Source organism: Osmerus mordax, chromosome 11 (genome assembly GCF_038355195.1).
Source record: "Osmerus mordax isolate fOsmMor3 chromosome 11, fOsmMor3.pri, whole genome shotgun sequence".
Classification (NCBI taxonomy): Eukaryota; Metazoa; Chordata; class Actinopteri; order Osmeriformes; family Osmeridae; genus Osmerus; species Osmerus mordax.
Genome location: NC_090060.1, coordinates 7,875,197 through 7,889,932, shown reverse-complemented (window position 1 = coordinate 7,889,932; position 14,736 = coordinate 7,875,197). Strand labels below are relative to the sequence as shown.

Sequence of the window (14,736 nt, the reverse complement as noted above, 5' to 3'; positions counted from 1 at the left end):
ACTAAGAATGAGGAGGATGCCCAGCGCAAAGAGCACCACTGCAAACACCAGTCCTCCAATCCTGAGGCTCTCATAGTCTGGAGTAGGGAAAGAAAGAGAGAGAGAGATGGAGAAAAAGAAAATAGGACAGTGATGCGAGAGAGATGACAGGGGAAGAGTAAGAAAAAGAGAGAGTGAGCCAGAAAAAGAAATGGAAAGAGGAGAAAGATATAGAGGAAGAATAGGAAAGAGAAAAGGAAATCAGATGAGTACTTCATGGGCTGGATTCCAACAGACTCCTGAATTACTGTGACACCTACTTACCATAGGTGAATGGATCCAGCTCTTTCTCCTTATCTACAAACACAGAATCCAAGACCATCAGAACCCTGCCGTGGTGTATCTCTACACACTAGATACCAAAGCCCATATGTAACGCAAACCTTCACCAGAATCACATCAAGAGATGTACTGTAGACTATGTCTGTCAGTAGGTGATTACAAAAAATCTGTATCAATACAACTTCATCAATACCTGACCTGACCTCACCTGATTCGTGGATGGTAGAGACAAGACAGGTGAACCTAATCCCTGTCTAATCCCTGTCTCGCTGTTATTCTCTGCTGTGGTGGTACTGCTCTGAACATTTACATTTAGTCATTTAGCAGACGCTCTTATCCAGAGCAACTTACAGTAAGTACAGGGACATTCCCCCGAGGCAAGTAGGGTGAAGTGCCTTGCCCAAGGACACAACGTCAGTTGGCATGACCGGGAATCGAACTGGCAACCTTCGGATTACTAGCCCGATTCCCTCACTGCTCAGCCACCTGAACACCTCTGACACTGATAATCCCTGGATGTCAATCCCATGAGGAGGTCTGCAGTGTCTATCTGTGCTCATCCAGTCTGCTCGTCAGCTAGTCCCACTGAAGGGAAACCTGCCAGATGCCCTTAGCATGGTTGTGGGCTACTCACCTTGTACATTGGGGTCTGACTCCGCTGTGAGAGAGACCGGGTGGGAGGAGGATACAGAAGGAGATAAAAAGAGACAGATGTAACTAGTAAAGACATATCATTCCTTAAATTAACTGTGGGGAATGTTGAGGTGGATACACTGAGGGGTGTGTGAGTGCATGGTTGTGTGGGGTTTGATGTGAGAGGGCACTAACCAGCCACACAAACCAGGAGCGAAAAAAGGAAGAACAGAATAGTTTCCATGGTAACTGCAGAAATATAGAGAGGGAGTGGAGGAGAGAGGGAGGGAGAGAGAGAGAGAGAGAGAGAGAGAGAGAGAGAGAGAGAGAGAGAGAGAGAGAGAGAGAGAGAGGGGAAAAAGAGGGAGAGACAAACAATGGCAGACATCAGTATTAGTGAGAGCTATCTGTTTGGCACACCTTGGCTTAAAGAACCCAGACATGCATGTGTGTTCTAGAGTGTAGGACTGTTGCCATCTCCCCCTCCAGTGTTCTAGAGTGTTACTGTCTACTCAAGTGTTCTACAGTGTTACTGTCTCCTCCAGTGTTCTAGAGTGTTACTGTCTCCTCCAGTGTTCTAGAGTGTTACTGTCTCCTCCAGTGTTCTAGAGTGTTACTGTCTCCTCCAGTGTTCTAGAGTGTTACTGTCTCCTCCAGTGTTCTAGAGTGTGGGATTGTGGTGAAAATCCCAATCAGCTCACATGACGGACCTGGCCTACTTAGATGAAGCAGTGGCGCACACACACAAAGCACACACAGGTTTCTAATTTTTCTTATTGAAAGAGACAGAATGAGGAAGTCATGTAACCAGTTATGTAAACACACTGAAAGCAGATACACCACAATGCATACAAGCAGGTTTGGTTTTTGGAGTAACCTTGACTGTTCCTTGTAGACAACAACAATATAATTTCAGGCTTTCAACCTTGCTGAGATAAACTTACTGAGCTCTTAGTGAACCAAAATAATACTAGATAATATAGATGGGACTGGCCAACATCAAATCTATGCACTATTCTCAATGTTATATTTAGGCAGGTGTGTGGGGAGTGAGTGTGTGTGTCTTGGGGTGGGGGGGGGGGGCTAGAATAAGGCTTGAATGTAGAGGCCAGATGAAGGCTGTCTCTGACCTCATCTTAATATAAAGTGTGAAAGTGCTGAGTGACTGGCTGAGCCCCAGACACAGCACTACACCCTGGAGCACAGCGAACACACAGAGATCAATCACATGATCAATATCTTTAAATCCACCCGCAGGAACAGTCTGCACCTGTTAGAGCGGCCCTCTCTCTGCCTCTGTCTCTGTCCCTGTCTCTGCCTCTGTCCTTGTCTCTGCCTCTGCCTCTGTCCTTGTCTCTGTCCCTGCCTCTGTCTCTCTCTGTCTCTGCCTCTGTCCATGTCCCTGTCCCTGCCTCTCTCTGCCTCTGTCTCTGCCTCTGTCACTGCCTCTCTCTGCCTCTGTCTCTGCCTCTGTCCCTGTCTCTGCCTCTGTCACTGCCTCTCTCTGTCTCTGTCCTTGACCCCTCTGTTACCTCTGTATCCCCTGGAGAGAAGCCCTGACTCCAGAACGTGAGATGAATCATGAATTCAAGAAGGAAAAGAAAGCATTGGAACAAAAAAGCATTGGAGGGGTGTGTATGTGTGTGTCAGCCTTGCTCCTGGGTGTAGGGGTTTGTATCATCACACACTCGAGCGCCCACACTCACACCCTTCTCTTGTGAACATGGTGTGTGTGTGTGTGTGTGTTTATCCTGATACAATGGGTCCATGTCTGCATGATCCGTCATAGATAATGCAGTGCGATGAAACCTGAGATGATTTTCCCTTTAGTGTGTGTGTGTTGGGGTGTGTATGTGTGTGATCCAACTAGAGCAGTGAGATATTTTGGGTGTTGTTTTGCAATTGAAGAGCGAGAAATCAGTCTCATCTCATCCATCCATTCATTTATTCTCTCTCTGTTTATCCCCTCTCTCGCTGTCTCTTTTTCAGATCGCTCTCTTGCTCTCTCTCTCTCTCATTGAAACATAAACATACGTCTTTAATTCAAGATGTTCTTATAATGATGCTGTTCAGGGGTGGAGAGACTGATGAAAAAATATGCCTCCAGAATACAGTGTGTGAGTGTGTGTGTGTGTATGTGTGTGTGTGTGTGTGTTCATATAAAACATCTATATTATATTACATGTACCCTACACATGTAGTAGGCCTATATGTAGAGTCACTTATGCACTCTGCTTTTCAGGTTTTCTCAAAGGAGTGGATAACAGATTCTTATATATGTTAATATATGACAACATTGTATCCAGTAGTCCAACGCAAATCCTATAGGTTCTCCAGACTAAACTCATTACAGCGCTAAATATTTGTTAAGTCTCTGCATAGTTCTCGTCATCAGGGATGCCAAATGTACAGGGCGTTTGTAATTAAACGATTAGGCTATAGGACGATAGAAGAACTGGATCACAAACAGGACACCACATGGAGTATTTTAATGCAACGACCTTCGGCTAAATTATTTTGCTGCCTTCTAGATTATACCAAAATCACCATGAAGACAACTGATTCTGAGACGCCCTCCTCATACGTGCGTCTTGCTATGGTGCTGATGTATTGCCATGGCAACAACTGCTGTCAGGTGACCGCCACCAGAGGATCCAAACCACTGCGCTTTCGAGCGGCGGGAAATGGTCTAAGCTATCGACGTTAAACCACTTTTAGAAACATAGTCGTGATGAGTGGAGATGCGGGTGGAAATATTATTACCTGTCCAATTCGATTTCGAACTCCTCGAACACAAAATAGAAAGCAATGATATTACTATGCCTATTTACTCTCCATCGTCATGTCTTTAATTCAACGTCATAGGTTACGTGTCCTTATCTCATGTACGTTAAGTATGACTGTAGAAACAGGCATTTTCCCCCACTGTGAATGCGCGCTGCGAAGATCCGACCCAACCTGTGGATTGTCCTGCAATGACTACGCTCGGGTTTTAGAAAAGCACGTCTGAATGTCACTATTGAACAAATGACTTCTCCGGCAGTAAGGCTTAGATATACAAGCCTTCAAGAAATACAAAGACTAGGAGAGCAATGACTTCACACGTATTTGTGAAAAAGAGAGCGATCTTTGTATTTTTGTGTAAGAATCATGGTTTCATTTAACAATTACTTGAGGGTACATTCGGTGGCGAATTATTTATATAAGACTCCCATACAACCTTTGTAGCGTGATACTTATGGCCATTGTTCGTTGCTGTGGCAGACTTCTTACAGACAAGGGACACACCCTCGTGAGAGAGTATCACCAGACAACCGTTACAGTTAGGCGATACATGGGCCATGTTTGCAGAAGAACACGGTTCTTGAGCGTGTAAATAATTGTAATGTACATGTATTAACTGTAAAACGCAATTTGTGGGGTATACATTATAATTTAATTTCATTTTAAACAATTCATATTAGGAAATCTTTCACTGGCTATAATTCGCTGTGTTAAAGATAACATATTTAGGATTTATCACATTTATCACACTCGTGTTGACATAAAATTAAAGTTTGTTGAGACATTACTACTTCAGAAAGCGCATGCATATCTAATTTCAAATAAATGATATAAAACATATTTTAAATGAAACATGCATAGTATTCGTTCTCACAAGCCTGTCCCTTTTGTCTGTCTTCGTTCTTTTTGTTAACGACTCAATGCTTTCTTTTTTTTCAACAACACACAAGTCACGTACACGCCCCTCTAGAAATCAAACGGAAACGTGATAGACAGTCTTACCTCCCGGTATTGCCTCGCTGACAAACAACGTCTTGAAATCCAGAATAAGACGACGGATCAGCAACCTTCTTTGTCAAAAACAACGTCTAACATCTGGGACTTCCTCCTGCTCAGTCGATCCAAAGAGATCAAGGGGTGGCCGTGGAAGAATAACAGTATATGACCACGGTCTATATTATTTAAAACGAGCCAACACTTAAACTAATAGAAAAATATGTATGCAGTCCCTTCAATTGATCCCTTGTTTTGTGCCTTATCACTTTATCAATGTAGAAAGATTCTTTCTGTCGCTTCCGCTCTCCCCGATACACACACACGCTGACCTAAGATGCGATAGGAGGCGCGTCTATAGCCATCTAATCTTCTGCTTTACGCGCGCGCGTCTCCACCCGGTCCCCAAGCGCTCTTTTTCTCTCTCTCTCTCTCTCTCTCTCTCTCTCTCTCTCTCTCTCTCTCTCTCTCTCTCTCTCTCTCTCTCTCTCTCTCTCTCTCTCTCTCTCTCTCTCTCTCTCTCTATCTCTGTCTCTCTCTCTCTCTCTGTCTCTCTCTGTCTCTCTCTGTCTCTCTCTTTCAGTTGCTCCTCACGAGCTCTCTCAGCGACAGCTTGCCTAGTCCTAGGCTAGCCCTGATTGGAAGTATGTGTGGAAGGTCTGTGAAGGGGCTTCGCTTCTCGTGCTGGAAGAAGCTATAGTGACGTAGCTACTTGGCCCGAAAACAGTTAAGCTATAGGACAAGACCCACACCACGCATTGATGGCATGATGTATTCACCACAGTCGACACCACATCTAAATAATCTTGGAGTCTGTTGGCAGTGGATTTGTGACTTTTATTCATTCATACGCATGAGTTTTATTCAGTTATATTGCAATTCAAGGAGTGTTGTTTGGATCGATAGACAGACTTCCATGAAGCTACTTTACGCTACGACACGGGCCTAACCACATGAGTGACTAGAGGCAGTAGCATATGCCTGCACTCTGTTCATCAGTCTAGAGCCAACCCAGTCTCTACACCAGTATATCTTAAAAGAACCACAGACTGGATCTGTGTTTGGGAAAGAACAGATGTGAAGAGTTTAAGAATAATAAGTGGTATGCGTTAGCTGTGAGAACAGAGGAGAAAGGTGCAAAAACCTTGACTCCTCCTGCCCCTTCTGCCCCCCCTCCCCTTCATCACACACCCCTTCCCCAACAAGGTGAACATCATAGTAGCTATAGGTCTACTGCAAGTTTGATATACCACCAGAAAATACCAAAACTGGAATCAAAATAACCCAGAGTATGCAACATAGAGTTTCAGTGCATTAACATTTATGGGATCAAGTGAATTGTACGGAACAGCACACATACTGTACATCCGCTGATTCTGGGAGGTACAGCACAGAACAGTCACATTTAGAAAAAAAGTTCACCCTCCTCTCCTCCACCTATCCAGCTGTCCATCATAGCTGTCCACCCCTCTCTCCCTCCATCAGAGGGAGGAAGCAGGTTTCCAGTGGGCTTCTTGGACACAGGATGTAGCAGCGCCATGGGAGAGGAAGTGACATCACGGCCTCTCTTGCTGTGAAAGGGTTGCAGATTGAGTGGGATAATTTAGTCTGTCTCTTTCTCTCTTTCTTTCTTCTTTCCTCTCTCATTCACTCAATCAGTGTCTACATCTCTGTCTCTCTCCCTCTCACCTGCGTCTTTCTGTAGACCCAGGGCACCAGGCTGGACACCTTGGTGTAGACTCCAGGCTGGCTCCTCTGCCCGCACCCCGCCCCCCAGCTCGTCACTCCCACCAGGTACCAGCGACTGTCATCGGCTTGGCACACCAGCGGCCCGCCACTGTCGCCCTGGGAAACCAGAGGAGAGCATGAGAGTAGTAGGAACACTGGGAGAATGTCAAAGTTGTTGACCAATAATCACTATCATCTTTGCTATGGAACCATATTTAATTATTCCGCACACCCTTGTCAAAGAGTAGAGCATAGAGGCTAAAAGCTGATTGACCATCAAGTTGAAAGAGAGACATGAAGAGACCCTACCTGGCAGGAATCTCGACCACCTTTCAGGTCTCCAGCACACATCATGTTGGTAGACACAGTACCAGCATAGATCATGGAGCTGTTACACACACGCGAGTCTATGAGTTCCACCTGGACGCCCATCAGAGTCGTGGAGCCACTCGCTGTGGGAGGGGGGGGGGGGGGGGGGGGGGGATTGGTTAGATCATTAATTCATTCAGTCATGGATGGATTCAATAATCAGCATCTCCTGTCTCCTTCCACCCCAACCTCCCTGCCCCTTCCCCCTCCTCCCTTCTCCTTGCCCCTTTCTTCCCTCCTCCTTGTGCCTCCCAGCTGTCTGCTACCTGCTCCTTCTGATGTGGTACCGAAGCCAGTGGTCCAGCAGTTGCTCCCTTGGCGAAACATCTGGTCGAAGGCTGGCAGGCAGGCGGGTTGGACAACACCTGAATACCAAACACACACACATACACACATGCATGCGCACACGCACACACACATCGTCCCAATTAAGACGGCCACATTAGATTATTGTTGAGATGGCGGACTCTCCACAGACACAGAAGAAAGAGACACCAAAGAGACTAGAAAATGACATTCACAGCCTCAATATGACCAGGGTATCCTCTCTTTTCTCTCCTCTCTCTTCCTCTCCTCTCTCCTCTCTCCTCCTTTCCTCTTTTCTCCTCCCCTATCCTCTCTCCTCCTCTCCTCTCTCCTCCTATCCTCTCTCCTCCTCTCTTCTCCTCCCCTATCCTTTCTCTTCCTCTCCTCTCTCCTCTCCTCTCTCCTCCTCTCCTCCCCTATCCTCTCTCCTCCTCTACTCTCTCCCACTCTCCTCTCTTCTCCTTCCCTATCCTCTTTCCTCTCCTCTCTCCTCCTCTCTTCTCTTTCCCTCTCCTCTCTCCTCTCCTGTCTCCTCCTCTCCTCCTCTCCTATCCTCTCCAGACTCACCGGTGAATGTGACTGGAGCAGTGAGTTTGAGGAGGGCGATGTCCTGGTCATTGGTCTTGTTGTTGTAGTTCTCATTCAGTAAGATCTGCTCCACATAGTAGGGGATGGGCAGCTGGTCCTGGGAAACAGTCCCTCCATACACATGCCAGTTACTGGCCACCAGAGCAGAGGGGGTGGACCTGAGCAGGGAACAGAATGGAGGACAGCAAGTTTACTCTCTAACCAAGACTTCAGCTCAGAATGCTGGTATTGTAAATAACGATAAGCAGATTTATGTGAGATATTTATGGATATGTACTGGATATACAGTTCCTCTTGCATAGAAAGAAATAGAAAGAGATGGAGGATGAAAGAAATGGAGATCTCATGTTATAAAACAGCCATTTCATCTGAACCTCCATGACAACTGACCAAGGGAAGCAGTGAGCGGCGGTGATGACGAAGTCAGGAGAGATGAGCACGCCTCCGCAGATGTGAGTGCCCCTGTACTGCAGGGACAGCTGCCAGGGCCACTGGCCCGGCTGGGAAACTGCGCCCCCTATGATCCTATTGGTGGACTGCTGTCGGCCGCAGTCTGGATGAAAGAAGAGGAGAGCAGCAGGCTTGTGGGATTCTGTCTGGAGATGTCTATAGTGGGTGTGTGTGTGTGTGTGTGTGCGCGCGCGCGTGTGTGTGTGCGCGTGTGTGTGCGCGTCTGTGTGCGTGCACTTGTGTGACTCCTCACCCACACACTGCAGGGACACAGTCTTGTCATCTGGGCAGGTTTTGCTACGTCAACAAAAATATTAGTTTATTGTCAGTATGCAAATTCTTTAACAATATTAATTAATTGATTGATTGAATGAATATATGATTAATTAGTTGATTATTTTACTGTTTTGTTCATTCATTTACTTATTTAATCATTCAATAATTCACTCATCGATCAATCAAGAAGTACATTCATTCAGTCTTAAATGGTGTCTGACCTGATGTTGACCAGCCCCTGGATGGGCAGGGCTGACTTGTTGCTCAGAGTCAGAGATGTAGACTGCTGGGAACTCACTGGCTTAGTGCCATAAGCACTGGGTAGAGAAGCGCATGTACATACACACACACACACACACACGCACGCACACACACACACAGGCGTGTTTAGACTCTGGGCAAGATAAACAACACCAGAATCCAATCCCTCTCACTGATGCCTTGTGAAACTCGTTCAGCCTCTGTCACACTCAAATAACCAAGAGAGGACCAAGGAGAATTTGTCTGAGGACACACACAAGTGTACTCATACACAAGTGCACACATACACATAGAGGAGAACCTGTTTTCTACACTGAAATTGTACTTTTAAGTACGCATTACTTTAGTAATGTACTTTCCTTTGTGCTTTCCTTTGTGCTTTTACCGTAAACATTCTTATGGTTTTTCTACTCTAAAGTACTCTAGTTTTCAACTCTGAGATTTTACTCTGAGAAACAGTAGTTTTCTACTCTGAGACATTCTTGTTGTTTTACTCTGATATTCTACACGGAAGTACTCTAGATTCCTTATCTGGTGTACTCTAGTTATCTACTGTGGTGTACTCTAGTTTTCTACTGTGGTGTAATTTAGTTTTCTACTGTGGTGTACTTTAGTTTTCTACTGTGGTGTACTCTAGTTTTCCAGTGTGGGGTAGGATGTGAGTGGTGTCCACCTTCTGAAGCCCAGCTGGGCGCAGGTCTGGTCAGCGTAGCTCTGGTCCCAGCCCAGGTAGCAGACTGGGAGGAAGAGACCGTCCTCAGACGTGCGGACGTGCAGAGAACCGTTCTCTCCAAACCTCACTGGTGGAAGGAGGAGGAAGGGGAAGGGAGTAGTGATGTGGGAGTAGGAGGGGGAAGGGAGTAGTGATGTGGGAGTAGGAGAGGGAAGGGAGTAGTGATGTGGGAGTAGGAGAGGGAAGGGAGTATTGATGTGGGAGTAGGAGGGGGAAGGGAGTAGTGATGTGGGAGGAGGAGGGGGAAGGGAGTAGTGATGTGGGAGGAGGAGGGGGAAGGGAGTAGTGATGTGGGAGGAGGAGGGGGAAGGGAGTAGTGATGTGGGAGGAGGAGGGGGAAGGGAGTAGTGATGTGGGAGGAGGAGGGGGAAGGGAGTAGTGATGTGGGAGGAGGAGGGGGAAGGGAGTAGTGATGTGGGAGGAGGAGGGGGAAGGGAGTAGTGATGTGGGTGAGACAGACCAGACTGGGGCACTCAGACTGACTGTGTAAATTACTGTGACGCCTCCTTGATAACCGTCCGTGCGTATGAGTGTGTGTGTTTGTGTGTCAGTGCGTGCGAGTGTGTGTGTTTGTGTGTCAGTGTGTGCGAGTGTGTGGGTGTGTGTGTATGTGTGTGTCAGTGTGCGAGTGCGTGTGATGAATGCTCACCACAGTCGTTCTCGTCAGTTCCCAGCTCGCAGTCTATCTTGGAGTCACACTGGACTGTGGTGTTGGAGCAAGTGTCGGAGATGCTCAACATCTTATCATTATTCTCATGGCTTCCGTCCTCCCCACTGTCATTGTCAGCAGCCCCTTCATACCCCAAACCTCCCCCACCTTCCTCATTGAGACCATCAATGTGGCCCCCACCAGGAGGTCTGGCAGGGCGGGAACTATAATGCACTGAGAGAGAGAGATAGGAAAAAAAGAAAGGGAAGACAGAGAGAGATGGAACAAATATGGGAGGGGGAAATGAGAGGGAAAGGTAGAGAAAGTAAGAGATGGATGCAGAGAGAGAGGGAGGTAAAAAAAAAAAAAACATTTTAGGGAGCAAAATATTTATAAATATGTATGCGGTGAGATGAGACAAGAACAGGGTTAGGTTTAGAGTAATGTACTGCATGTGTCCGTGTGTGCCTGCATGTGTGTGTGTGTGTCTGCATGTATGTGTGTGTGCCTTCACGTGTTCGAGTGTGTGTGTGGTTGCTACCTCCCAGCCAGATGAAGACACCCAGAAGGGCGAGGACGAGGATGGAGACCCCAAACATGGCATATCGTTTGGTCTTGTTGGTGCAGCATCTCAGCTTCGTACTTCTGGGGAGTTCTGTGTGTGGTGAAGGGCCGGGGGGGCACACACACATATACAGGTGGGGAGAAATACATCACATATATAGATATAATAAACAACATACATCATGTTATATTGTTTTCTCTGTCGTAAGTCTTTTCTTTTCTGTAAACAACCAATTGAATAGAGATGTCACATACATGTACATACAGTAAATGAGTACAGTGAGAGGGGAAGCTCGCTCTGCTGACCTTTGCTGGGTTCTTTGACCGGCAGAGGGGTCACTGCTGGAACATGCTGGGGGATGTAGTACGGCTGACTGGGAGGGACCAACCAGGCAGGGTCCCCAAACACCACCTCCTCGTAGGACTTGAGGGGGGGCTGGGTGTGTACTGCCACAGAGTAGGGGGGCGGGCGCTCATTCTGGAGGGAAGGGAGGAGTGGGAGAGAGGGGGGGAGACGGAGGAAAGAATAATTATTTATTCATGCAAATGCTGAGAAAGAGAGATAAATAGATAGTAACTACACAACAAAGGGAGCACAAGCAAAATATAGAAGCGGAGAGAGAGAGCGAGAAAGAGAAAGAGTTCAAAATAGAAAGAGAGAGAGATAACTGGGACGAGGGGGGGGGAGCAAGGAGGGACACTGAACAACTGCATCATAAGCTCTGAACTATGATACAGCATGTGAACCATGGCAGACAGTGAGCTGGAACATGTGGTGGGGGTTTTGATAAGACAACCCTTCTCTGACTGTTTCTGTGGGTAACAGGAGCTGGGCATTGTTTTCCTGTCTTGTCTGTGAAAGATACCTAACTACCTCACGGAGCTGACTCCTGAGGGCCTCACGGTGGAGGTGACTCTCCTGAGAGCCTCATGGTGGAGCTGACTCCTGAGGGCCTCAGGGTGGAGCTGACTCTCCTGAGAGCCTCAGGGTGGAGCTGACTCCTGAGGGCCTCACGGTGGAGCTGACTCCTGAGAGCCTCAGGGTGGAGCTGACTCCTGAGAGCCTCACGGTGGAGCTGACTCTCCTGAGAGCCTCAGGGTGGAGCTGACTCCTGAGGGCCTCACGGTGGAGCTGACTCTTCTGAACGCCTCAGGGTGGAGCTGACTCCTGAGCGCCTCACGGTGGAGCTGACTCCTGAGGCCTCACGGTGGAGCTGACTCTCCTGAGAGCCTCAGGGTGGAGTTAATTCTTCTGTCACATCCTCTGACGAGCACCTCTGTCACTTAGACTAGACCACATCTCATGGCAACAGGCAGACACATGCACATTCAGACACACAGTGTACCTCTTTTCTCTGACCATAATTTCAAATGGGTTCAGACATCGACCCACTCTCTGACTCTTGCTTCATATTTCTTATCCTTTGTTCATCCCTCCATCCCTCCATTCACACTCTGCTCTCTGTTGCACTCTTCGGCTCCTCCGATGAATCAACAGCCATTTCAGATCAGTCAGCTGATCAGGTCACCAGACCCTACCCCCTCCCTCCCTCCAACCCAAACTCCCCTCCCTCCCTCCCTTAATCCCTCCCTCCCTCCTTCCCTCACTCCAACCCAAACTCCACTCCCTCCATTGTTGCCAGTAACTGGAATTGGTTGCCGTGGGGGGAAATGGAACGGTGAGGGAGCGCCGCTCGCCGTGGCAACCGTGTGGGTCCCCAGCAGCGGTGACAGCCTTCTGGCTGGCGAGCAGCTTGGCAGTGAGCCTGGCAGTTATGACCCACATACACAGACAGGTCAGTCAGGTAGAGTAGAGCTGCACCCTGGAGAGCAGACTGCTGCCTGCATCACTGCCAGTCTCTCCTCTCTCCCTGGTGTTATTTTAATCTCTCAGTTTCCTCTTGATCTCACTCTGTCTCTCTTTCTGTTTGGCGTTTTGTTTTGTTCTGTTCTTTACTGCACTCTACTATACTCTTCTCGATTTTACTTGACTCTACTCGAATCTACTCTACTCTGCTCTAGTCTACTCTACTCAGTTGTGTTCTTCCTTGGGAAGATGTCATCCTCTAGTCTGGCCCCATCCTGCTGCCAGAGTGATAACTATCTCTACAGTGTGACTATATGACTCAGCAGGTTATAGAGTGTAAACAAGGAGACTTCATGGTAACTAACTACTAAATCATGTATACATATGTTCGTCCTGCTAAATTAAACCGTTGTCATTGGAACCACTGTTACTAATAATATTAATACTTAGAAGGATTATTGAACTTCCTGGGAAACCTGTTGTAATTCCCACTGTGGTGATGAACTGGGGCAAAATAAAACAACAAGAGTTCCTCATCTCAAAACAACACTCCTACCTTCTCTACTGTACAAGAGTCTTGATATTAAAACATTCGACAAAACACCTAAAGGTTCCCCAACCCCTCCTCTCCACTGCCCCCTTTCCCCACACACACCTACACACACATACATATCCATACAAGGCTCAACTCATCACAATAAACCCAGTGGAAAAACACAAGCGGCAACACACACAGGGATTGGATCCACAGGTGACACAAACCAGTCTGTCCTTTTCTTTAGGTTGAGATCTCTGGTTGCAGGAAATGTCTACAGGCGCTCAATCTTCAGAATTACCACAATAGCAAAGGTTTATGAAAGAGGAGGAGTATGAGAGCGGAAGGAAGAGGAGGAGAGGAGGAGGAGAGGAGGAGAGGAGGAGAGGAGAGGAGGAGAGGAGGAAGGGAAGAAGGGAGGGGATTGGAATCCTAGAGTCAACTCAAATAAGTTGTCATTGTCTTCTCCAGGATAGCTTTTCACTTTAAACGACAGTTAAATCATCGGATTTAGAAGTTTGAGTAACAACGTTTCAAAGGTCAGGCTTGAACTATTGTATGACAACAAAGAATAAACAAAACAAAAGACCTCCACACCTGACATTGTGAAATTGGCCCCAAGTTTACCACAGATTTGATCACAATTCATCAGCATGAGATCAACTGACAGAACTGAATCGATCCACAATCCATACATTTTAATGCTCTAAATAAGGATATGTTTGCATCAACTCAGCGGTATAGCAACCATCACAAACACCTGTGTGCAATTAGGTCAAACACACACACACAAAGGCATACACACACACACAGGCATACACACACACACACACACACAGGCATAGACACTCACACACAGATAGATCTACAGATAGACAGGCATGGAATCTAGGTGACCTGGAATATAAAGCCTGATTCCACTGAGGATGACGGAACTGTATTACTCCACACTTCCCTCTATACAGGCCAACATGTGAAGCCAAAACACACAACCCAGTTCCCATACATAGAGAGGCAGGAGGCTGAGGACACATGACCCATGTGTCTCTATCTTGAGCAGGTGTATCCTGAGAACACAGCAAGTGATACGCTACATGGAGAGCCAAACCCAGGAGAGGTATGGAAGTAACAGCCATGTGGAGCGCAGAAACACGGCACTCTGCGCGTCACACGCACAAGCAGCTTGACTGGTACAGCAATAGACAAACAGAGACGTTTGTGGGTGAGAGAAAGAGAGAAAGAGAGAGAAAGAGAGAGAAAGAGAGAGAAAGGGGGAAAGAACCACAGAACCCATCGAACTTTCGTAGACTTTTGGAATCATAGCACCTTTACCAACGGAAGAGGAGAGAAACGGAGTATAGAGACGAGCGGAGAGGAGAGAGGAGAGGACTGCAGAGGAGAAGAGGAGCCTAGGAACAGAAGGGAGGAACAGAGAAGAGGGGAAGAGAGGAGCGGAAGGAGGGCGGACGTACCTCTTCATGCTGTGCCATCGGACTCAGCGGGGACTCAGCGGGGTGGACAGAGCACACAGGTGCATTTGAGCGACAGGGGGCGGGGCCTGGGCTTCACATTCTTTTATTTGGCTCTCTCCCACACCTGTGACCAGAGAACACTGACACCTCCCTCAACACTCCTCCCTCCTTCTGTCTCCTCCACGCTCTGTCAGTCCACAGTTGACACTGACCCGCCCCCTTTCCCGTCCTTCCCCCTCTCACCTTCCTTCTCTTCCTCCTTCTCAA

General features: G+C 47.4%; 2 protein-coding genes across 2 annotated transcripts in view; both read right to left on the bottom strand.

Annotated features, from left to right (window-relative positions):
* fxyd6 (FXYD domain containing ion transport regulator 6) overlaps positions 1–5,392 on the bottom strand; it is a 234,223-nt gene extending 228,831 nt beyond the window's left edge. Inside the window, exons 1-5 of the mRNA XM_067245738.1 lie at positions 4,741–5,392; positions 1,150–1,203; positions 956–979; positions 304–336; positions 3–77 (exon numbers count right to left, since the gene is read on the bottom strand). Coding sequence (XP_067101839.1) covers positions 3–77; positions 304–336; positions 956–979; positions 1,150–1,198 — 181 coding nt within the window. The 5' untranslated portion in view covers positions 1,199–1,203; positions 4,741–5,392. The remainder of the gene's footprint in view (positions 1–2; positions 78–303; positions 337–955; positions 980–1,149; positions 1,204–4,740) is intronic.
* Positions 5,393–5,524: 132 nt separating this feature from the next.
* Positions 5,525–14,513, bottom strand: tmprss13a (transmembrane serine protease 13a). The gene is made up of 13 exons (XM_067245726.1): positions 14,470–14,513; positions 10,962–11,133; positions 10,633–10,746; positions 10,092–10,325; positions 9,383–9,509; positions 8,670–8,765; positions 8,426–8,469; positions 8,113–8,275; positions 7,702–7,880; positions 7,095–7,193; positions 6,769–6,911; positions 6,421–6,576; positions 5,525–6,302 (listed from the first exon to the last, which is right to left on the bottom strand). Exons 1-13 carry the CDS (start codon positions 14,485–14,487, stop codon positions 6,288–6,290), a joined length of 1,560 nt encoding a protein of 519 aa, XP_067101827.1. The 5' UTR covers positions 14,488–14,513; the 3' UTR covers positions 5,525–6,287.
* Between the last annotated feature and the right edge of the window lie 223 nt (positions 14,514–14,736).